This window comes from Electrona antarctica, assembly GCF_951216825.1.
Source record: "Electrona antarctica genome assembly, chromosome: 8".
NCBI lineage: Eukaryota > Metazoa > Chordata > Actinopteri > Myctophiformes > Myctophidae > Electrona > Electrona antarctica.
The window spans coordinates 36,517,672-36,542,762 of NC_136789.1; the positions used below are offsets into that span (position 1 = coordinate 36,517,672).

The 25,091-nt window shown below is 44.8% G+C and overlaps 1 protein-coding gene across 1 annotated transcript in view; it reads right to left on the bottom strand.

The window, feature by feature from the left end:
• The window catches only part of LOC306928038 (uncharacterized protein), a gene marked incomplete at its 3' end in the record, with an annotated part of 32,325 nt that extends 8,182 nt beyond the window's left edge, over nucleotides 1-24,143 (bottom strand). Inside the window, exon 1 of the mRNA XM_079507958.1 lies at nucleotides 23,523-24,143. Coding sequence (XP_079364084.1) covers nucleotides 23,523-23,829 — 307 coding nt within the window. The 5' untranslated portion in view covers nucleotides 23,830-24,143. The remainder of the gene's footprint in view (nucleotides 1-23,522) is intronic.
• Between the last annotated feature and the right edge of the window lie 948 nt (nucleotides 24,144-25,091).

Consider the following 25,091-nt stretch of genomic DNA (forward strand, 5'->3'; position numbering starts at 1 on the left):
AGCTAGCAGCATTTTGCTACGCTCCTCGCGAGAGACTCTATTGCTTTCCGTACGAGACAGGATATTTGGCCTTACAACCCAAAAGTCCTCAGCGATCCCAGAAGTTTCTGCATCCCGGTTGGGATCAGACACCACTGCAGCGGGCTCTAACGAGACAACCAGCACTGGTTCAAGCTATCTTATACATCGCTTCAGACTATCTCCGCTCGTAGCACTTGCCATAGCCTTGACGACCTTACAGACGTATGCATAGGCTAAATTTATGTAGATTAGATGCATAATTGTTTATATGTCTATTTATGTAGACATAGCACTCTATAGTGTACATACACATAGTTTCATTATATTGATATTTCACTGTTAGCTTAAGCTTACGACTATTTTCATGTAGGCTATTTGATGTGTTACCATGGTAAATGGTGCATTTATATAGCGCCTTTATCCAAGGCGCTTTACATAGATTGTGCATTACATTCACCCATTCACACACACACATTCATACACCGATGGCGGCGGAAGCCATGCAAGGTACCAACCAGCACATCGGGAGCAATTTGCGGTTCAGTGTCTTGCCCAAGGACATTTCGACATGTAGACAGGAGAAGCCGGGATTCGAACCGCCGACCCATGGATCATTGGACGACCTGCTCTACCTCCTGAGCCACAGCCGCCCATGTTTTGTGCTTGCTTACCGTAAGTCACTCTGCCTAAATTGTAAATTGTACCTTCAGTGTGTAGTTTGGTGTTGTGTGTGTAACTCACGTACCTGCAGTGTGTAGATCGATGTCCATATCAAAGTCAATGTCCAGCAGTTTGTTTTGTTTCTCCAGCAGAGTTTCCAGTGTCTCCATCTCTCTCTGCACGAGGCTGCACATCCACTCTGCGACCACACTGAGGCGCTCCGAAACAAACACTCTGACATCATCAAGCTTCTTCACACAACACACATCAGCACCACGCTGCTGTTTGTCCAAAACACACAATATGTCCTCTCCCACCACTGACGTCATGTGTTCATGTATCTTCAGCCGTACAGACTCCATTGGACTCGTTTTACCTCCTTTAGGAGACATTTACACCAAACAGACTCTCTTCCAAACTATCGCTGTTTCCTTGGCTTCAACGCCGACAAAATGGAGCTGGAAGCTGGGCTGAATGAAGGAGGAAACACCGCTGGAGAGCCGAAATGGCTTCGGGTCGTCACGACATGTCAGTGAATGACGTCACGTTGAGCCGAAGCGCCTTAAATGGTGATGTCAAAGTGTAGTATGAATGGAGCGCTCTCTGTTCCTACTGGAATATATACTTATAGAAGGTGGAGAATGTCTGTTTTCTCTACATAAGGATCAACAACAAAGAGATTCTCTCAGATCCGCCATTACGATGAAAACACAAAGAAGCGTTTTACTTCCGGGTCAACGACGTGTCGCAGTCACACCGAGCATGCGCAGCAAAGGTTGCAGGGAGAGACACTGCTGCCACCGGGTGGAGGAGGTGTGTAACTGTTACTGAATACAAGGATGGTGATGATGATTGAAACTCTTTATTTATAGCAATAATAAACCCTTGTCTCGTTTTCCAGGAGGTTCTAGACACAATAACATGTTTACACTTTGTCAACAACAATAAAGAAATGAAAAGAAGAGATTAGACAACTAGACAGAAACTACAACAACCAAATCACACTGGCATAAGTGTGAGACAGAGCGAAAGTGGATTGTATTGGAGTGTATTTTAAAATAAAATACTTCATTAAATTCATTCAACCTTTATTTAAATTATCGGAGAGACCATTGAGGGAGCCCATCATTTACAATGATGCCGAGATTACACCTAAACAATAAAAAACATTAATACAACAACAATTAGTTACAACTAATTTACAATGAAGTCCCTTCATATCATATCTGTATATAAATGACTTCCTGCACATGGAATGATTGATGGATTGTTAATGAGATAAAATGTAGGATTGAAAGACTATAGAGATCTACTGATGACTATTATGATCATAATCCATAGACTATATAGATCTACTGATGTACATTATGACCATAATCCATAGACTATAGAGATCTACTGATGAACATTATGACATATAATCCATAGACTATAGAGATCTACTGATGACTATTATGATCATAATCCATAGACTATATAGATCTACTGATGTACATTATGACCATAATCCATAGACTATAGAGATCTACTGATGAACATTATGACATATAATCCATAGACTATAGAGATCTACTGATGTACATTATGACATATAATCCATAGACTATAGAGATCTACTGATGAACATTATGCATCGTTTTCTGTTTGGTGTTGTTTTGTTTTTTGTTGTGTTCTTCAAATGTTTTTCTTCTTGTTAAACAAAATGTAATACGTAATATATATAGGCATTAATATAAGCTACAAGCTTCTGCCTGTACCTTTTAGATCACGTTACAAGTTCACACAGGTGTGATTTTTCATACAAGTCAACCATGAGGATTCCAAATCTGACACCATTTTAATCATAAGACCTTCGACAGTGAGATAATTTAGCTGGGGACCCCCTGGAATCCTAAGGACCCCTGGGGGTCCCCAAAACCTACAGTGAGATAATTTAGCTGGGGACCCCCTGGAATCCTAAGGACCCCTGGGGGTCCCCAGAACCTACAGTGAGATAATTTAGCTGGGGAGCCCCTGGAATCCTAAGGACCCCTGGGGGTCCCCAGAACCTAGTGAGATAATTTAGCTGGGGACCCCCTGGAACCCTAAGGACCCCTGGGGGTCCCCAGAACCTAGTGAGATAATTTAGCTGGGGACCCCCTGGAACCCTAAGGACCCCTGGGGGTCCCCAGAACCTAGTGAGATAATTTAGCTGGGTACCCCCTGGAACCCTAAGGACCCCTGGGGGTCCCCAGAACCTACAGTGAGATAATTTAGCTGGTGTTGAGGGGCGCTAGCCCCTCCCCTAGCCCCCCCAGCCCCTCCCCTAGCCCCTCCCATGGCCAGCTTTGAGGGTTTGTGTTAAAGGTGTAGTGAAACGGAAATGGTGGACATTTTATTGTGAAGTTTCAAGTTGAAACACCGCTATGAAGTTTCTGAACCAATCAGAGCGTCGCATCCCTTCAGGGGATGGGACGGTAGCTAGGGACGGGTAGCTATGCTACGCAGCAAACGCAGGACAGCGTGTGGATGTTTGTTTACAAATCAGATAGTCGTCCAGCTTTACCAGTTTACTCTTATGTGGCTTATTTCTACCCTATAATGTTTTCAGATACATTTTTAGCGTGATGATTAAGTTGAAACCGAGTAATACACTCTCTGGATGTTATTTTGAATGGGAATAAAAACGGAAGATTTCTGTAATCAGTAGCAGCTGTGCAGCCTGTGCTGGACGGATGCGGAGATATGGGGAATTAAACGGGTGAGCTTCATTTTTATTGGCTTTTATCGCTGTTGGCCTCGACACGTCATCACGCAGCACGTTTTCGTTTTCAGGAAGTAATACAAAATATATTTTTATGGACATTTGATATAAAAACACACAAAAATGAGAATTTTCCCATTTTTTTGGCATCCATTGTTAGGTATGACCATATGATGACCACGGATATTAGAGACCAGCGGGTGGCGGATTTAGCCGCGGTTGCCGCGGGTGAACCGCAGTTTAGGGTGGATTAGGGTCAATTCAATATATTATAAATTAATATTGGATAAACAGCGGGTGAAATAATGCGGGAAATAAATGAATGGCATCTATCTATATGCTTATTATAGCTTTTAAAACGCACACAATCTCGGTGTGCGTGCGTTAGTAGTAGTATTTTAATTTAATCATTTTCCATGATCTGGCACAAATTAGCCGCCTATGAAGTTGGGTCCTGTTGCACAACAACAACAACACAGTGGTCTCCTACAGCCTACAGGCAGCTACGCTAAAGTTGCTAACAGGCAGCTAGTGAGTCTGAGAGAAACTTAAAACTAAGTAAAACAGAAGGGAGGAATATACGTTCGGCGTGGGACTGGGAGTGATTAAGTTCTTTACCCTGCCGCCGATGACCACTGGATATGCTGTATGAAAATACGTCGCGAAAACGTGGACGACGTGTTACCATGGAAATGGATATATACAACCACTACGTAACATTGGTGAACTGTCGAGAGAGTGGTGAGTGACATTGTTTGTACAAGTAGTATAAATAGCCGATCTACAAGCTCACAAGTTGTCACAACGCGTCGCAGCGTCGCGTTGTGAGCTTGTAGATTGGTGGCGCTTCCCTGCGCAGCGGATTGCGGGTGGTGCGGATTAATAAATTGGATTAATTAATAAATTGCGGTTGGATAACGGGCGGATTATAATTATGCACACGCGGATTCGGGTGACAAAAAAGCTCATCCGCTGTTCTCTAACGGATATGGTCTAAAAGTGTGAAAAACGTATTTTTCATTTCACTACACCTTTAAACACAAACATTGTTTTGCTACCACCACCTATGACTAGTTTTGAGTGTTTGTGTTCACACAGGTGTGATTTTTTAAAATCTTATTTAAAGTTATATTCAGTGATTTCACTTAATTCAAATATCACTTATTTTTTGTTTTGTTGTGATAATCCTCCCTACTATAGTGTGCTGACCATATAAGGAGTTCCTCCCTGTCCCCAGTTAACCCATGGGGTAAAAAAAAAAAACTTTTTTTGTTTTTGGCTAGGCCCAGCCGTCATCCAATGAGGATAGAGATGGGCCTTCCGCCAATCATGATCGAGCGGGGGCGGGCCTTGGTGTGCGTGCTGTTGGCCTGTTGAGAGTTCCCCCACTGTAGTGCGTGCATGTGCACATCTTGTTACCGGGCGGACTGGGTTTTTCCCAAATCACCCAAATTACCGAATGCTCCTTTAACACCTTATATTTCTACATTTCCTCTACATTTCTACAGAACCTCTGGATATCCTTGTCATTCTGAGCATAAACAATAAGTTGAATATTTGCTGATAAATCACACAGAGGAGCAGTAGTGATGAAACCTTTATTAAACACAACAAACTAAAACATATAATTTCCCCCAAGAGATAAAAGTGGATCTTTGAGTTTATAAAAACAACTCTATAAAGAAACTAAACCATGTGGAATGTACACTGTCTCTGTGGAATCTACCATATTATGTACTATGATCATTTAAACCACTTCACCACTTTTCAACCTATCTTCATATAACACTAATGTTCATGATAAAATACCACCATTTCTTTCTACTCAGTCTGAGTCTCATAGGAAGGATGTGGGCAGGTCAGAAAACCAGTGACATCATAATTTTTTAATATTTAGATTTGTATTATCGTGAGAACGATGGCTTCCATTTTCGTATTGCAACTTTTCAGGAATAGAAAGCCTACAGTTTCTATTAGCTTGGATTCCCCATCGATCATGTCACTGGTGGACGGGTTTCTGAACTGCCCACAGCCCTCCTATGAGACACAGACTGGTTTCTGAATTGCCCACAGCCCTCCTGAGACACAGACTGGTTTCTGAACTGTCCACAGCCCACACAGACTGGTTTCTGAACTGCCCACAGCCCTCCTATGAGACACAGACTGGTTTCTGAACTGTCCATAGCCCTCACAGACTGGTTTCTGAACTGCCCACAGCCCTCCTATGAGACACAGACTGGTTTCTGAACTGCCCACAGCCCTCCTATACACACAGACTGAGTAGGAAAAACAATTGTGCTATTTTATCATGATCAATAGTGAGGACCAATTATATGAAGATAGGTTGAAAAGTGATGAAGTGGTCTTTTAACAATGTAAACACACATGTCAACACAAAGCCAGCAGCTTGTCAGCACTTTACTGCACCATTATTTACTGCATATCAATGAACATAATAATTATTGCATGAATATTAATGAATATGACTTGTTAAATCCTGACCAATGTGGACACACACTGATGCTCATATTGTACTACCAGTAACCTATGAGCTGGAGGGAATAAGGCAAGAGAAAATAAACATGAAATTACCATGTTATCATGTTGAATAGGAAATAAGATCCATTGACAAGATAAAACAAAAAAACATCACAATAAACTATTAATGCATGTTTTATTCAGTCATGTTGATATTGTCAGATTATGTCATTCCTCTGCTTTTGCATCCTTGTCATCCTGGATTAGACTGACTGATCATATTTAAACTAAAGGCTTTCCCCTGTATGAGTCCTCATGTGACTTTTTAGATTACCCACCTGAGTAAAGCCTTTACCACATACTGCACATGTATAGGGTTTTTCACCTGTATGAATGCTCATATGTCTTTTTAGATGACCCGTTCGAGTAAAGCCATTACCACATACTGTACAAGAAAATGGCTTTTCGCCTGTATGAGTCCTCATGTGTGTTTTTAGATCACCCGTCTGAGTGAAGCCTTTACCACATACTGAACAAGAGAAGGGCTTTTCGCCTGTATGAGTCCTCATGTGTAATTTTAGATTAGACTCACGAGTAAAGCCTTTACCACATACTGTACAAGAAAAGGGCTTTTCGCCTGTATGAACCCTCATGTGTGTTTTTAGATTACCCGTCTGAGTAAAGCCTGTACCACATACTGTACAAGAAAATGGCTTTTTGCCTGTATGACCCCTCATGTGTGTTTTTAGATTACCCGCCTGAGTAAAGCCTGTACCACATACTGTACAAGAAAATGGCTTTTCGCCTGTATGAGTCCTCATGTGTGTTTTTAGAGTTTCCTTTCGATTAAACATTGTGCCACACTCTGTACAGATAAAAGGTTTCTTCCCTGTATGAGTCATCATGTGTGTTTTTAGACTATTCGTCTGAGTAAAGCCTGTACCACATACTGCACAAGTATAGGGCTTTTCCCCTGTATGAATCCTCATGTGTGTTTTTAGAGTTTCCTTTCGATTAAACATTTTGCCACACTCTGTACAGCTAAAAGGTTTCTTCCCTGTGTGAATCCTCATGTGTGTTTTTAGATTTCCCTTTTGATCAAACATTTTGCCACACTCTGTACAACTAAAAGGTTTCTTCCCTGTGTGAATCATTGTGTGACTCTTCAGTTGTTGCTTTAATCTAAACATTTTACCACACTCTGTACAACTAAAAGCATCATCATCATCATCATCACTTTTCACTGCTAGTAATGTCAACGTTGACCCACCAGCCTCTTCTGCTCTTTGAAGTAGCTCCTCCTGTTCATCTTTAATGTGTGGAGGTTGTGGTTCCTCCTGGACCAGACTGGAGCTCCTCTCCTCTTCAGGTGGAACCTCCTCTTTACACACAGGGACAGGCAGAAAGTCTAGGAAAATAATACAAATAAACTCTATAAAAGGTTTGAATCTTCAACCTTCGTACCTCAATGCAGAGTAGTGGCTGAAGAAGTATCAACACATTTTCCAACATTGAAATGTGACGGTGCGCTGACTGCGCTCGGTGCTTTGAATAGTGTGGCCGTTGTTTGTTTACATTGCAGCGCTCTCATAGAAGATGTGAGACCAGCTGAATGAGACGTAGTCATTATTATTTAGAAAGTAATGACTTGTAAATGTTAGATCAGTGAGTCTTCTGCAGCAGGTTAGTTAATACTGAAGTAGAATGAACTGCAAAGCTTCAGTGAACCCATTAATAATATTACAACCAAACCATCGTCCCATTCAGAATACATTGTGATCAATGAGTGGATGTAGTCACATTGTTAATGCTAACATCAATTAGCGATTCATATCGGTTCATCTTTACACCCTCAGTACCGTCCCACTTTCACCAATAAAATAAATACAAAGAGAGTGCTTGAAACTTACTGTTGGGGCCAAAATGCTTTTTTTGTTCATTTTCTTTTGGTTTTATTTTATTTTATTGTTTGGCCTTAATATTTGTGTTGCCATTCTAAGCCCAGTGGGTGGTGCTAATATATACTTCTTGGATCAGAGGTGTGGCTTTATTCCTCACCATGGCAACCACCACAGGAGGTGTTACTACTACCTGCAGAGGGCGCTGGCACTCAGGTGTGGTTACTTACTTCTACCTGCAGAGGGTTGCTGACACTCAGGTGTGCAAGCTAAAAAGCCAAATCGTTTTTGACCGCGACCCTGAGTTTGAAGCCACGCAGGTCGGCGTTCAATGCCTTTTGATTGCGTTTTTTGTATTATAATGTTGGCTGATGGACATTGAATTACTCAAGCACGTGTCTAAGCTCAACGCATCCCAGATGCCTCCAGTATTAGCTTACAGGTAAAGACACTTACTGAGATACATGTTGCCTTCCGGTTCCTGTTTAAGGTGGTCTTCAGTTTCCTGTTTAAGGTGGCCTTCTGGTTCCTGTTTAAGGTGGTCTTCAGGTTCCTGTTTAAGGTGGTCTTCAGGTTCCTGTTTAAGGTGGTCTTCTGGTTCCTGTTTAAGGTGGTCTTCAGGTTCCTGTTTAAGGTGGTCTTCTGGTTCATGTTTAAGGTGGCCTTCTGGTTCCTGTTTAAGGTGGTCTTCAGGTTCCTGTTTAAGGTGGTCTTCAGGTTCCTGTTTAAGGTGGTCTTCTGGTTCCTGTTTAAGGTGGTCTTCAGGTTCCTGTTTAAGGTGGAATTCAGGTTCCTGTTTAAGGTGGTCTTCTGGTTCCTGTTTAATAGAACCAGTCGTGGCTGGAGAACTGATCTTCACCTGCAGACTGGACTCCTCCACTCCACACACTGGAGGAATAGAAAACAACACTTTAATTACCAGAAACGAAATGTCTTACACATGTTAACGTGTGGCCTGCAGCTCGCTAAGTCTGTACAACCTTGTGTTGGGGAGGTACAACCTTGTGTTGGGGAGGTAGGGTCAAAAAAATAAATACAGTCTGGGGTAAATTTTAATTGAATTTGACCTACTTCTGGTGGTTGGATTGACTTCCGGTCTTTACCGTTGGATTGCTCGTACCCATAAGGGGGGGGGGGGGGTGGTTAGGCAGAGTTTCAGGTCTCTATGACCACTTCCTGGTAAAACCGGAGGTGAACAGACCATTGAACTCCACACCCCTCAGAGAGAGAGTGGGTGAGATCTCAAGGCAGGGTCTGTGCACTGATCTCAAGCTCCCAGAAGCACTTTATTTGCAATTTGAAATTTCTTTGCAAATAAAGTTCTTCTGGGAGCTTGAGATCAGTGCAAGGACTACCTTCCTTCTTCACTGTATGTATTTTAGTTCAGCAGATGTAGAGGTTTTTGAGATGTGCGTGCTTCTTTTTGGACTCTTACTGAAGTTTCAAGGAAATAAGACAAACTGAAAGTAAAACTACTGTAGGAGCCAAAATATACATTTTGTTGTTTGTTTCTATTTATTGTTTATTTTTCCCCACGCTTGGTTTTGATGTTCCACTTCCCTTACCTGATTGATGAGCTCCTGCTGCGTGTCTGCTAATCACGTTACTTATGTCAGCTGTGTGTCTGGGCAGTGGCATGCAGTGAGAGAATGGGGGTGAGCTCTAGGCTCAATATTTTCTGTTGACCGTTTAATCGTTGTCTACGTTACATACCTTTTCATTTATCAACATTTTCAGTACAGTTTTGGACCTTGTTTATTTTGTCAATAAATCACCTTAACTACAATAAGAAGTTTCTGGATTTGATTCAAACGCGTCACACAGTTCCTGCCGACAGCTCAGCCTCATAGCGCTACTTCTATTTGATTCAAGAGGAAGAAGTAGTCGCTACAACATTGTCAACAGAAAATACGTTCTGGAAGGAAACATTGGAACATGGAGAACATCGCAGCAACAGTTTGACTTTGAGCTGCGCCTCAGTGACTCGGATTGGAGCGATATGAACCGCCGCAGCGGTGAAAATGTTTGAACACGCAGCAGCGCATCACAGCCATTAGCGGTGAGATACAATTGTATAGCAGTTTCGTTCCTTCTGTGTATTTGGTTAATTTGAACACAGTTGGAAGAAGTGCTGCCGCTGGTCCATTGGGGACTATTGTTGTTGGCTGGTGTTGTGTGCGTGCTGCGCTGGATTGACGCAATTGGAGGAAGCCGCTGTTGCGCTCACTAGAGTCCTTTAACTGGTTGGATTGCTGTGTATTCTTTCTTATACATTGGATGGAAAATGTCAAAATGAGTGACACAAACGTTACAAGCACAGACACAAACAAAATGGATCTGAAGGATCAAATGGAGGAGGAGGAGGAGTCACGGAGGAGGACGGTCAAGCTCACGGCCAAAGCGCTGGCAAATAAAATTGAAAAATATCAGAAAGACCGTCACTCACATGTGAAGCAAATGCAAGAGCTCACAAAAGAAATAAAAGGGCTTATGAAAAATGATGCAAATGCAAGGGATGTGCAAAGCACAATGGAAAAACTGACGAATGTGTATGAAAATGCAAAAGCAGCACATAATTCAGTAATTGTCTTGATTCCACAGGAGGAGCTGGAAAATCAAAATGTGTGGTTTTCACGTGTCATAAAGCACCATTCAGATTTCAGGGTTGATGTGAAACTGTGGTTTGATAATAATGAAATGTCAATGATTGAAATGCCAATTCATGATGAAATGATTATTGTGGATGAATCAATTCCTGCAAAATCAGTAACTGAACCTTTCCATTCACCTGAAGTGGTGGAAATTAATGTTGAACAACATATTGAAATACCTGTTGGACAGGAGGTGGAAACTGTGGAAATGACTGATGGGCTGCAGCAGGACAAATTGCTACCCACCACTAATGCTCAAAAGCACACTTCTCAGTCCCAATCACAACATGTAACTCAGTCACAACAGGCAACATCTGAGGCAGCTGAATTACAGGAAACAATTCAACCTGGTGACAGTGTGTCAAACATAAGCAAGAAAACAAAAAGTTCTAAAGCGTCAAGCACAGAATCTGCACGTTTGAGAGCTGAGGCAGAAATGGCTGCTCTAATTGTTCAGCAAAAAATGATCCAGAATAGACATGCCCTACAATTTACAATTTAGGCATTTAGCAGACGCTCTTAATCCAGAGCGACTTACAATAGGCAAGAACAAAAAGCATGGGAATACATCACATATGTAACAAAATGCATTTATCGCGAAACATGCGTAAGCTAAGACCGTGACTAGAACATATCTATATAATGACACTATACATATAAACTATAACTAGAACATATCTATATAATGACACTATACATATAAACTACACATATGTGCTATACTATGCTGTACATATATACTATGAAGTGCTATGACTACATACAATGCACTTATTGTGCTGTCTACATGACATGCTATAAGTCTGTTTCAAATGCTATATAAGTCTAAGAAGTGCTGTCTAAGGGGGTAGGGTAAGTGCTATGGGCCATGATGGAGTCTGAAAAGGTGGGTTTTCAGACTACGGCGGAAGATCGGGAGTGATGCTGCAGTTCTGATTGCAACGGGAAGTGCATTCCACAGTTTTGGGGCCAGAAGGGAGAAGAGTTTGGGACATGGAGCACATGGAGCACCTGAGAAGACAAAAGGAAAAGCTGGAGCTGGAAACAAACATGGCTGCTAATGTGGCAAAAATAAAGGTTCTAGGCTCAAGGAGATCTGGTGTTACTATTCAATCCAATGTGACAGATGGAATGATGTCTTATTTTGAGAAGGCAAAGCAGGCTGCTGTTTACACACCACATTTACAACCCACTCAAGGTCAAGTTCATGTGCCCTCACAAACCACTGTTGGCAGGCAGGCACCAATTGTAACAACAGGTGGCGCTGTGGCTCCGCTCCACTCACTGACAGCAAACACAACTACAGAGAGAGCTGTTGGGGCATCAGTGCCAACGGGCACTGCCACAGGCAGAGCTGTGGATCCGGCTGTACGGTCTCGCACTACAGCAGCACCCGTGGAAAGCCAAATGGGCACCAGAGGTACAGTTGAACAGGGCAACAATATATATTCTGTCATGGAGAAGCAAAATGAACTCACAGCTTTACTCATTCAACATCAATGTCTGTCTTCTATGCCCAAAAAAGAAATTCACGTTTTTGATGGCGACCCACTTCAATATCACACTTTCATAAAATCCTTTGAACACAGCATTGAAACCAATAACCCAAATCCCACAGATTGTCTCTACTATCTGGAACAATACACCCATGGACAACCCAGGGAACTTGTGAGGAGTTGTCTGCACATGATGTCAGACAGGGGTTACAGGAAGGCTAAATCTTTACTGAAAGAGCATTTCGGAAATGAGCATAAAATCTCTACAGCCTATGTGGAGAAGGCTCTTTCATGGCCGTCAATCAAAGCCGATGACACTAAAGCTCTGCAAGCCTACACTCTCTTCCTACGAGGATGTTCTAATACCATGCAGGATGTCGACTACATGCACGAGCTGGATATGCCATCTAATTTGTTCACCATTATAAAGAAACTGCCTTGCCGTTACAGAGATAAATGGAGAACTGTGGTATGTGATTTCCAGGAGAACCACGGCCGAAGAGCAAGTTTCAAAGACATTGTCATTTTTCTTGAGAAACAGGTCAAGATTATAACGGATCCCATTTTTGGCGACATCAAAGACACTCCAGAGAGCAAAGACACAAGAAGGTCCAGGTCACAACCTTTTCCCAAAACAAAGGGAAGTAACTTTGCAACCACTGTGACAACTGCAAAAGAGAAGGAAAAGGAAGGTCGTTTTATGATGAAGAGATGTTTATTCTGCCAGGGTGAACATGCTCTAGAACTGTGCCCAGAGCTTGAAAAGAGGGCACATAATGAGAAATTCACATTTCTAAAAGAAAATGGAATTTGTTTTGGATGTATGTGTAAAGGACATGTTAGTGCCACATGTAGAAAGCGACTCAATTGCAGCATTTGTGGCTTAAGGCATCCCAAAATGCTGCATATCTACCAAAGAACGAAGGAACGGAACAAGGACCCAGTTCAAATGAAGGAAACCACCAAAGATAAGGCCATAGCATCCGTGCTGACAGGTGGTCTTACTGGGGCCGGTGAAGACAACTGCAAGCTTGCAATCGTGCCGGTTCAGGTAAAGGCCAGGAAATGGAACACGACAGTGCATACATATGCATTCCTTGACCCAGGAAGCACGGCATCGTTTTGTACAGAGAGGCTCATGGCTAAACTAAACCTTCATGGAAGAAAATCCAACATATTGTTGAGAACTATGGGACAAAAGAAGGTTATTGAAACACACATTGTTTCAGGCCTAGAAGTGGCTGGACTCAACAGCAATGAATTTTGTATTCTTCCAGGCGTGTACACGCAGAGGACTATGCCTGTGAACAAAGGAAACATTCCACAGCAAAATGACATCGATCAGTGGCCTCATTTGAAGAATATTCACCTACCTGAACTTGACTCTGAGGTGGAGCTGCTGATTGGCTCAGATGTACCCAAGGCACTGGAACCTATTGATGTCATCCGGAGCGTGGGAGATGGACCGTACGCTGTAAAAACCATGCTTGGTTGGACAGTTAATGGGCCATTAGATGGAAAGACTGATGATGCTCAATACCAGTCAGTTATAAGTGCCAACCGGATATCAGTTGTGAAACTTGATCAACTATGGGAACAACAATTCAAGACCGACTTTCCAGAGTGCAGCAGAGACGACCAAGAACACTCACGAGAAGACCAGCAGTTCTTGAATTCAGTCTCAACATCTGCTAAGCTTGTCAATGGGCATTATTGCATTGCATTACCTTTAAAGCAAAGAGAGATATGCATGCCCGACAACAGAAGTGTGGCTGAACAACGCACACTGAACTTGAAGAAAAGGTTCAAGAAAGATTATTCTTTTCATTCTGAATACACCAAGTTCATGTCTGATATGATATTTAAAGATTACGCTGAGAAGGTACCAGACAACTTCTTGGGACGCAGTGATGGCGGAAAATGGTATCTACCACACCACGGGGTTCTACACCCACAAAAGAAAAAGCTTAGAGTGGTGTTCGACTGTGGAGCTACGTTTCGAGGAGTTTCACTGAACTCTCAGCTCTTACAGGGGCCAGACCTGACCAGTTCATTAATCTGAGTCTTGGCCAGATTCCGAAAAGAGCCTGTTGTCATCGCTGCTGATATAGAAGCAATGTTCCACCAGGTGAAAGTACCAACTGAAGATCGTGACTTGTTACGATTCCTCTGGTGGCCAGATGGAGACTACAGTCAGAACATGATGGAATACAGAATGACTGTACATCTATTTGGAGCAACTTCCTCGCCCAGCTGTGCAAACTTTTCCCTTAGGAATTGTGCTGAGGACAACGCCGACCAGTTCAGTGCTCAGGCTGTAAATACAATCATGAACAACTTTTACGTCGATGACTGTCTGGCATCAACAGCTACAGAGGAAAATGCAATAGCTCTGTATAATGAACTACGAGCAATCTGTTTCAAGGGAGGCTTTATACTTACCAAGTGGATGAGTAACAGTCGTCAAGTCCTGACTGCCATACCTGAAACCGAAAGAGCAAAGGAAATGAAGAACCTTGATTTAGATCATGACGATTTACCTGTGGAAAGAGTGTTAGGAGTACAATGGTGCGTCCAATCAGACGTATTCAAGTTTAAAATAATCTTGAAAATCAGACCTCTCACAAGAAGGGGAATCCTCTCTGCAGTCAGTTCTGTATATGATCCCCTAGGAATGTTGGCTCCGGTAGTCTTAACTGCCAAGAAGATCCTGCTTCATTCATCACTTCTCATCCTGGACTCGTTTGAAGAAGGCTGCAGCTTGGATGCTCAGACTTAAAGGACTGCTTCTCAACCATATCAGAAAGAGAAAACAAGCAAACAATGTCACCACTGAGCTGCACAAAGATAACATCCCACAAAGAGAGCTGCGATCTGCACAGAAGGAGACAAGAAAACTTGAAAACCAGAAATGGCAAGGTCTCACTGTTGAAGAACTGGCTACTGCTGAGATGACCTTAATCTGCTTCTGCCAGAAGAAGAGATTTGCAGATGAAATCTCAAGTTTGAAAAAAGGAATGAATGTTAAGAGGTCAAGTCACATTCATAAACTACATCCCGTTTTGGACAACGAAGTGTTAAGAGTTGGAGGGCGACTTGACAGAGCAGCAATGCCAGAAGAGATAAAACATCCTGTCATACTGGCCAAAGAACTTCATATTTCAAATCTGATTCTTCGACATATTCACAAACAGACGGGACATGGTGGTCGCAACCACATGTTATCCAGACTACGCCAGAAATATTGGATTCCTGGTGCTACTGTTGCAATCAGGAGAATCATGTCAAAATGCGTTGTTTGCCGCCGCATCAATGCTACTCCAGGACAACAGCAGATGGCAGACCTGCCTATTGACAGAATCTCTCCTGATGAACCTCCATTCACATATGTGGGAGTCGATTATTTTGGACCCATTGGAGTGAAACATGGAAGGAGTATTGTGAAACGCTATGGCGTCATATTTACATGTTTGGCTACAAGAGCAATTCACATTGAAGTGGCATCATCACTTGAGACAGACTCTTTCATCAATGCACTTCGTCGTTTTACAGCAAGACGAGGTCAAGTGAAAGAATTAAGATCCGACAATGGGACCAATTTTGTGGGAGCACAGCGTGAGTTGAAGGAAGCGATTCAAGGCTGGAATCAAGCTCAGATTCACAATGTAATGCTCCAGAAATAAATCAATTGGATCTTCAATCCCCCTGCTGGCTCACACCATGGAGGTGTATGGGAAAGACTAATTAGATCGGTGAGAAAAGTGCTCAATTCTACACTTAATGTGCAAAGTCTCGATGAGGAAAGTCTGCACACCATTCTGTGTGAAGTTGAAGCTATCCTCAACAGCCGACCGATCACCAAGGCTTCTACAGATCCAAATTACCTTGAAGCACTTACCCCGAACCACCTTTTGCTTCTGAAGACACCTTCCATGCCACCAGGACAGTTCTTCTGAAGACTGCACCTTCCATGCCACCAGGACAGTTCTTCTGAAGACTGCACCTTCCATGCCACCAGGACAGTTATTCTGAAGACTGCACCTTCCATGCCACCAGGACAGTTCTTCTGAAGACTGCACCTTCCATGCCACCAGGACAGTTCTTCTGAAGACTGCACCTTCCATGCCACCAGGACAGTTCTGAAGACTGCACCTTCCATGCCACCAGGACAGTTCTTCTGAAGACTGCACCTTCCATGCCACCAGGACAGTTCTTCTGAAGACTGCACCTTCCATGCCACCAGGACAGTGCTTCTGAAGACTGCACCTTCCATGCCACCAGGACAGTGCTTCTGAAGACTGCACCTTCCATGCCACCAGGACAGTGCTTCTGAAGACTGCACCTTCCATGCCACCAGGACAGTTCTTCTGAAGACTGCACCTTCCATGCCACCAGGACAGCCTGCACCTTCCGCCACCAGGACAGTTTCAGAAGGATGACATATATGCACGCCGCAGGTGGAGGCAAGTTCAATATATGTCGTATTTATTTTGGAAAAGATGGTCAAAGAATATCTTCCCCAGTTACAGGAGAGACCAAAACTGTCTAACATCAGACGCAACTTTACACCAGGGGACCTCGTGATCATAGTGGATGACACAGCGCCTCGGAACTCCTGGCTAACTGGAAAGATTGTGGAGACCATTCTGGACAGAAGAGGACTCGTACGCCAAATTCGAATTAAGACCAAGGCGGAAGATTGAAAATTGACTTTGGATTTCACCTTTTCCCCTTTGCCGCTGACTTTTGCCCCTTTTTTGCCCCTTGCACATCACACTGATTCACTACACTCACTATGAACTACACACACATCTTGAAGAAAGGAGAAAGAAGACTTTGCGTTAAAAAGAAAAATCGATTTGATGATTGTGTAACTATTATTTGTTATTTAATAATTAGGGGCCGGTATTGTAGGAGCCAAAATATACATTTTGTTGTTTGTTTCTATTTATTGTTTATTTTTCCCCACGCTTGGTTTTGATGTTCCACTGCCCTTACCTGATTGATGAGCTCCTGCTGCGTGTCTGCTAATCACGTTACTTATGTCAGCTGTGTGTCGGGGCAGTGGCATTCAGTGAGAGAATGGGGGTGAGCTCTAGGCTCAATATTTTCTGTTGACCGTTTAATCGTTGTCTACGTTACATACCTTTTCATTTATCAACATTTTCAGTACAGTTTTGGACCTTGTTTATTTTGTCAATAAATCACCTTAACTACAATAAGAAGTTTCTGGATTTGATTCAAACGCGTCACACAGTTCCTGCCGACAGCTCAGCCTCATAGCGCTACTTCTATTTGATTCAAGAGGAAGAAGTAGTCGCTACAACAACTACATTTTTATGAAATTGTTGGTCTGTGGGACCACCCACCAAGTTTGGGGTGTGTGAATGGATAATCTTTTGATAAAAATGCTGTATAATGTACCATTTATTTAACATTTGTTTTACTACTAGTTGCTAGTTAGTTAGTCAGTCAGTCTGTCTTTTTGACAGATGATTCTGATTCCAGTTTACAGTGTTCTTGGACCTAAAAAAGGCCTTTGACACTGTCAATCATGGAGTCTTGTTGTCCAAGTTAAAACACTTTAAAATATCGGCAGAAGCTTTACAGTGGTTTAAGTCATATCTGGGAGGGAGACAGCAGTGTGTCAGGGTCAATGGGGAGAAATCAACGCTGCTCCCTAACAACATGGGAGTGCCCCAAGGGTCGGTACTTGGACCGCTGCTGTTCACCATGTACATTAATGATCTTCCAAATACCTGTCCAGGCGTTAGCTGCCAGATGTACGCTGATGACACTGTCATCTATACATCTGCTAAAACAGCCAGCATGGCAGCTGCGCAGCTGACACAGGAATTGGAGAAGATCTCAAACTGGCTAGAGTCGTCACAATTAACTCTTAATGTACAAAAAACAGTTTCAATGTGTATCTCCATCCGCAGCAGGCCTGCTGCGGATACCTTTGAGGTACGCATCAAAAATGAAACTCTTGCTGAAATGAGTGAAGTAAAATACTTAGGAATAATCTTGGATAAAAACTTAAAATTTGAAAAACAGGTAAAGCATATATGCAAGAAGGTTAAACCAAATCTAAATTGTTTTCGGCATATCAGAAGGGACTTATCAGCTAAAACTGCACAACTGTACATGCATGCTATGATTTTCTCACACCTAGCATACAGCGTTACAACATGGTCACAATCCTCTAAAACTGTCTTACAACCAATAACATCAATATACAAACAGGCTATAAAAATCATGGATCAAAAACCGATGAGATGGCACCTTTGTGGTATCCTAAAAAAACACAACCTTTTTACGTTTGACAATTTTGTGTTTTTTTCTACTACCAAATTGGTTTTTAAATGTTTACATGGTCATGTTTCACCTTTGTTCTCTGGACTGGTTGATAGACTTCCGACCACTGGTAGAGCAACCACACGAGCCTCAACAAGTGGTAACTGTATTGTTCCTAGGTGTAACAACTCATTCGGACAGTCTGCCTTCTCAGTAAAGGGAGCAAACTTATGGAACTCTTTGCCTACGGCTCTAAAACTAGAGTCTGATGGTAACGTGTTCTACAGAGGACTCAAACTATGGTTGAAATCAAATCAACTGTGTTCACATGTATAGCTTCTGACTGGTTATTAGAATGATTATGTTTACTTTTGTATTAGAGATTATGTAATGGATTTTGTAATTGTGCTGTAAATATTATTAGAATGTATAATCTTTTGTACTTGATTGGGTGTTTTTTAAACTATAGTGTCCCTGTAGTTTTTAGAAAAGTCTCCTGTGGACAAGTGGTGAAAATTAGCACATGTGCTAACACACTGTAAATGATGCATCTACTAATTGTACAACTGTGCAATGAGCAATGTGATTGTTATGTCCATATCAAATAAATAAACATACATAAACCAGCGATCTGACACAGGGGTAAGGGGTCGACACTATGCCAGTCTAACCAGCGATCCGACACAGGGGTAAGGGGTCGAAACTATGCCAGTCTAACAAGCGATCCGACACAGGGGTAAGGGGTTGACACTATGCCAGTCTCACCAGCGATCCGACACAGGGGTAAGGGGTCGACACTATGCCAGTCTAACCAGCGATCCGACACAGGTGTAAGGGGTCGACACTATGCCAGTCTAACCAGCGATCCGACACAGGGGTAAGAGGTTGACACTATGCCAGTCTAACCAGCGATCCCACACAGGGGTAAGGGGTTGACACTATGCCAGTCTAACCAGCGATCCGACACAGGGGTAAGGGGTCGACACTATGCCAGTCTAACCAGCGATCCCACACAGGGGTAAGGGGTCGACACTATGCCAGTCTAACCAGCGATCCGACACAGGGGTAAGAGGTTGACACTATGCCAGTCTAACCAGCGATCCCACACAAGGGTAAGGGGTTGACACTATGCCAGTCTAACCAGCGATCCCACACAGGGGTAAGGGGTTGACACTATGGCAGTCTAACCAGCGATCTGACACAGGGGTAAGGGGTCGACACTATGCCAGTCTAACCAGCGATCCGACACAGGGGTAAGGGGTTGACACTATGCCAGTCTAACAAGCGATCCGACACAGGGGTAAGAGGTTGACACTATGCCAGTCTCACCAGCGATCCGACACAGGGGTAAGGGGTCGACACTATGCCAGTCTAACCAGCGATCCGACAAAGGGGTAAGAGGTTGACACTATGCCAGTCTAACCAGCGATCCGACACAGGGGTAAGAGGTTGACACTATGCCAGTCTAACCAGCGATCCGACACAGGGGTAAGGGGTCGACACTATGCCAGTCTAACCAGCGATCCGACACAGGGGTAAGAGGTTGACACTATGCCAGTCTAACCAGCGATCCCACACAGGGGTAAGGGGTTGACACTATGCCAGTCTAACCAGCGATCCGACACAGGGGTAAGGGGTCGACACTATGCCAGTCTAACCAGCGATCCCACACAGGGGTAAGGGGTCGACACTATGCCAGTCTAACCAGCGATCCGACACAGGGGTAAGAGGTTGACACTATGCCAGTCTAACCAGCGATCCCACACAAGGGTAAGGGGTTGACACTATGCCAGTCTAACCAGCGATCCCACACAGGGGTAAGGGGTTGACACTATGGCAGTCTAACCAGCGATCTGACACAGGGGTAAGGGGTCGACACTATGCCAGTCTAACCAGCGATCCGACACAGGGGTAAGGGGTTGACACTATGCCAGTCTAACAAGCGATCCGACACAGGGGTAAGAGGTTGACACTATGCCAGTCTCACCAGCGATCCGACACAGGGGTAAGGGGTCGACACTATGCCAGTCTAACCAGCGATCCGACAAAGGGGTAAGAGGTTGACACTATGCCAGTCTAACCAGCGATCCGACACAGGGGTAAGAGGTTGACACTATGCCAGTCTAACCAGCGATCCGACACAGGGGTAAGGGGTCGACACTATGCCAGTCTAACCAGCGATCCGACACAGGGGTAAGAGGTTGACACTATGCCAGTCTAACCAGCGATCCCACACAGGGGTAAGGGGTTGACACTATGCCAGTCTAACCAGCGATCCGACACAGGGGTAAGGGGTCGACACTATGCCAGTCTAACCAGCGATCCCACACAGGGGTAAGGGGTCGACACTATGCCAGTCTAACCAGCGATCCGACACAGGGGTAAGAGGTTGACACTATGCCAGTCTAACCAGCGATCCCACACAAGGGTAAGGGGTTGACACTATGCCAGTCTAACCAGCGATCCCACACAGGGGTAAGGGGTTGACACTATGGCAGTCTAACCAGCGATCTGACACAGGGGTAAGGGGTCGACACTATGCCAGTCTAACCAGCGATCTGACACAGGGGTAAGGGGTTGACACTATGCCAGTCTAACCAGCGATCCGACACAGGGGTAAGGGGTCGACACTATGCCAGTCTAACCAGCGATCCCACACAGGGGTAAGGGGTCGACACTATGCCAGTCTAACCAGCGATCCGACACAGGGGTAAGAGGTTGACACTATGCCAGTCTAACCAGCGATCCCACACAAGGGTAAGGGGTTGACACTATGCCAGTCTAACCAGCGATCCCACACAGGGGTAAGGGGTTGACACTATGGCAGTCTAACCAGCGATCTGACACAGGGGTAAGGGGTCGACACTATGCCAGTCTAACCAGCGATCCGACACAGGGGTAAGGGGTTGACACTATGCCAGTCTAACAAGCGATCCGACAAAGGGGTAAGGGGTTGACACTATGCCAGTCTCACCAGCGATCCGACACAGGGGTAAGGGGTCGACACTATGCCAGTCTAACCAGCGATCCGACACAGGGGTAAGAGGTTGACACTATGCCAGTCTAACCAGCGATCCGACACAGGGGTAAGAGGTTGACACTATGCCAGTCTAACCAGCGATAAGACACAGGGGTAAGGGGTCGACACTATGCCAGTCTAACCAGCGATCCGACACAGGGGTAAGAGGTTGACACTATGCCAGTCTAACCAGCGATCCCACACAGGGGTAAGGGGTTGACACTATGCCAGTCTAACCAGCGATCCGACACAGGGGTAAGGGGTCGACACTATGCCAGTCTAACCAGCGATCCCACACAGGGGTAAGGGGTCGACACTATGCCAGTCTAACCAGCGATCCGACACAGGGGTAAGAGGTTGACACTATGCCAGTCTAACCAGCGATCCCACACAAGGGTAAGGGGTTGACACTATGCCAGTCTAACCAGCGATCCCACACAGGGGTAAGGGGTTGACACTATGGCAGTCTAACCAGCGATCTGACACAGGGGTAAGGGGTCGACACTATGCCAGTCTAACCATCGATCTGACACATGGGTAAGGGGTTGACACTATGCCAGTCTAACCAGCGATCCCACACAGGGGTAAGGGGTCGACACTATGCCAGTCTAACCAGTGATCCGACACAGGGGCGGGTAAGGGGTCGACACTATGCCAGTCTAACCAGCGATCCGACACAGGGGTAAGGGGTCGACACTATGCCAGTCTAACCAGCGATCCGACACAGGGGTAAGGGGTCGACACTATGCCAGTCTAACCAGCGATCCGACACAGGGGTAAGGGGTCGACACTATGCCAGTCTAACCAGCGATCCGACACAGGGGTAAGGGGTCGACACTATGCCAGTCTAACCAGCGATCCGACACAGGGGTAAGGGGTCGACACTATGCCAGTCTAACCAGCGATCCGACACAGGGGTAAGGGGTCGACACTATGCCAGTCTAACCAGCGATCCCACACAGGGGTAAGGGGTCGACACTATGCCAGTCTAACCAGCGATCCGACACAGGGGTAAGAGGTTGACACTATGCCAGTCTAACCAGCGATCCCACACAAGGGTAAGGGGTTGACACTATGCCAGTCTAACCAGCGATCCCACACAGGGGTAAGGGGTTGACACTATGGCAGTCTAACCAGCGATCTGACACAGGGGTAAGGGGTCGACACTATGCCAGTCTAACCATCGATCTGACACATGGGTAAGGGGTTGACACTATGCCAGTCTAACCAGCGATCCCACACAGGGGTAAGGGGTCGACACTATGCCAGTCTAACCAGTGATCCGACACAGGGGCGGGTAAGGGGTCGACACTATGCCAGTCTAACCAGCGATCCGACACAGGGGTAAGGGGTCGACACTATGCCAGTCTAACCAGCGATCCGACACAGGGGTAAGGGGTCGACACTATGCCAGTCTAACCAGCGATCCGACACAGGGGTAAGGGGTCGACACTATGCCAGTCTAACCAGCGATCCGACACAGGGGTAAGGGGTCGACACTATGCCAGTCTAACCAGCGATCCGACACAGGGGTAAGGGGTCGACACTATGCCAGTCTAACCAGCGATCCGACACAGGAGTAAGGGGTTGACACTATGGCAGGTCAATAAAATGTTGGGGCATGTGGAGTTTGCTTTGGATTTGCCCAAACTGCAAGTTCACATTTGAGTAAGCAGGATTTGAACCCAGGAGGTATGGATTGAAAGTCTATTGCCTAACGAGCCATGCTATGAGCTGGCTGCTGGAATGCTTTTCCAGAGTCTACTAGATTATAACAACGCCCAACTCATGTAAGAGAAAAAAAGGAAATAATCCGCCCAGTAGGGGGGAGGGGTAAGAAAAGCCTTGCCCAGTACGGGGAGGGGAGGGCTGATTTCACCCAATACCATCAAATCATCACAAAAATCAATTCGGCCAATCACTTTTGGAATTTTCACTTTTCTGCTCTCACTTTTATCTTCAATATGTACTCTGCTCGGCCAATCAAATCATCGCTATGGGATGATCAGCCATTCATCTGTTTGTTGTTCATACAGACCCACAAAGCTGAGCATAGGAGGGGCTAGTGCCCCTCAAAAATAGGCTGAGTATTAGGCCTACGTAGTTTCCCTTTCTCTCTCTCACACACACACACACACACACACACACACACACACACACACACACACACACACACACACACACACACACACACACACACACACACACACACACACACACACACACACACACACATAATGTAGCCATGAGTTTACCAACCTGCAGTGTGTAGATCGATGTCCATATCAAAGTCAATGTCCAGCAGTTTGTTTTGTTTCTCCAGCAGAGTTTCTAGTGTCTCCATCTCTCTCTGGACGAGGCTGCACATCCACTCTGCGGCCACACTGAGGCGCTCCAACACAAACACTCTGACATCATCAAGCTTCTTCACACAACAAACATCAGCACCACGCTGCTGTTTGTCCAAAACACACAATATGTCCTCTCCCACCACTGACGTCATGTGTTCATGTATCTTCAGCCGTACAGACTCCATTGGACTCGTTTTACCTCCTTTAGGAGACATTTACACCAAACAGACTCTCTTCCAAACTATCGCTGTTTCCTTGGCTTCAACGCCGACAAAATGGAGCTGGAAGCTGGGCTGAATGAAGGAGGAAACACCGCTGGAGAGCCGAGATGGCTTCTGGTCGTCACAACATGTCAGTGAATGACGTCACATTGAGCCGAAGCGCCTTAAATGGTGATGTAAAAGTGTAGTATTAACGGAGCGCTCTCTGTTCCTACTGGAATATATACTTATAGAAGGTGGAGAATGTCTCTTTTCTCTACATGAGGATCAACAACAACAAAGAGATTCTCTCAGATCCGCCATTACGATGAAAACACAAAGACGCGTTATACTTCCGGGTCAACACGTTGTCACAGTCACACCGAGCATGCGCAGCAAAGGATGCAGGGAGAGACACTGCTGCCACCTGGTGGAGGAGGTGTGTAACTGTTTGTGTATGTAGAAATCAGGAGACAAGAGACAGTAGTTTTGATTGATTGATTGAAGAATTTATTAACAGTTTGCAGAATTACAGTACATTTCAAGCACAAACTCAATACAAAGGCTGTTAACTGTGAGTGGACGACCCAATTAAGCATTACACTTGTTTCCAATAGGGTTCACCATGTTCAAATCATCAAAACATTTAGAGACGTACAAATAGACACTTCTATAGACAGAACAGGAATTCATCATAAAGGAGGTAAAAAGGGAAAAGAAATATATACAGTGAGGGGAAAAGGGGGGGGGGCGGGGGGGGGAGGGGGGGGTATTAGAACTGATGCCCGGATGTAAACATCACAACTTCCCCCAATGCTGCTGGGGCATACCAGAGTAGTATAAAAGAGAGTAATGACACTCCCGTTGACTCTCATTGTAACAATGGAATGCGGAAGTGCTCATTATATCTCAATGGAATAGTTCCAGCCATAGGAGCAATGTTTGGAACTATCGCCCATAGGCACCCGCTTTGCGGCGAGATCAAAGCGTGTCACCCATAGAGTATATAAAAGGATAGAGACTGAACTGGCGCGAAGCTCCGCCCCCCCAGCTATTCATGTCAGTGGAAGTTGCTCAGTGGCGTTTTGAAGCACCCGGAAGACTGCCGGAAGTGCCGTCTCAGAACGTCTACTTCCGCATTTGACCACCAAATTTTGGTGGTCAAATGCGGAAGTGCAACCGAGCGCTCAATGTTAAAGCCCAGCTGCACGGGGTTTCCCGGTCATGAATCCACGGGTCCGCCTGTAGTCCCTCCTCCTACCACTAGGGCCGAGCGC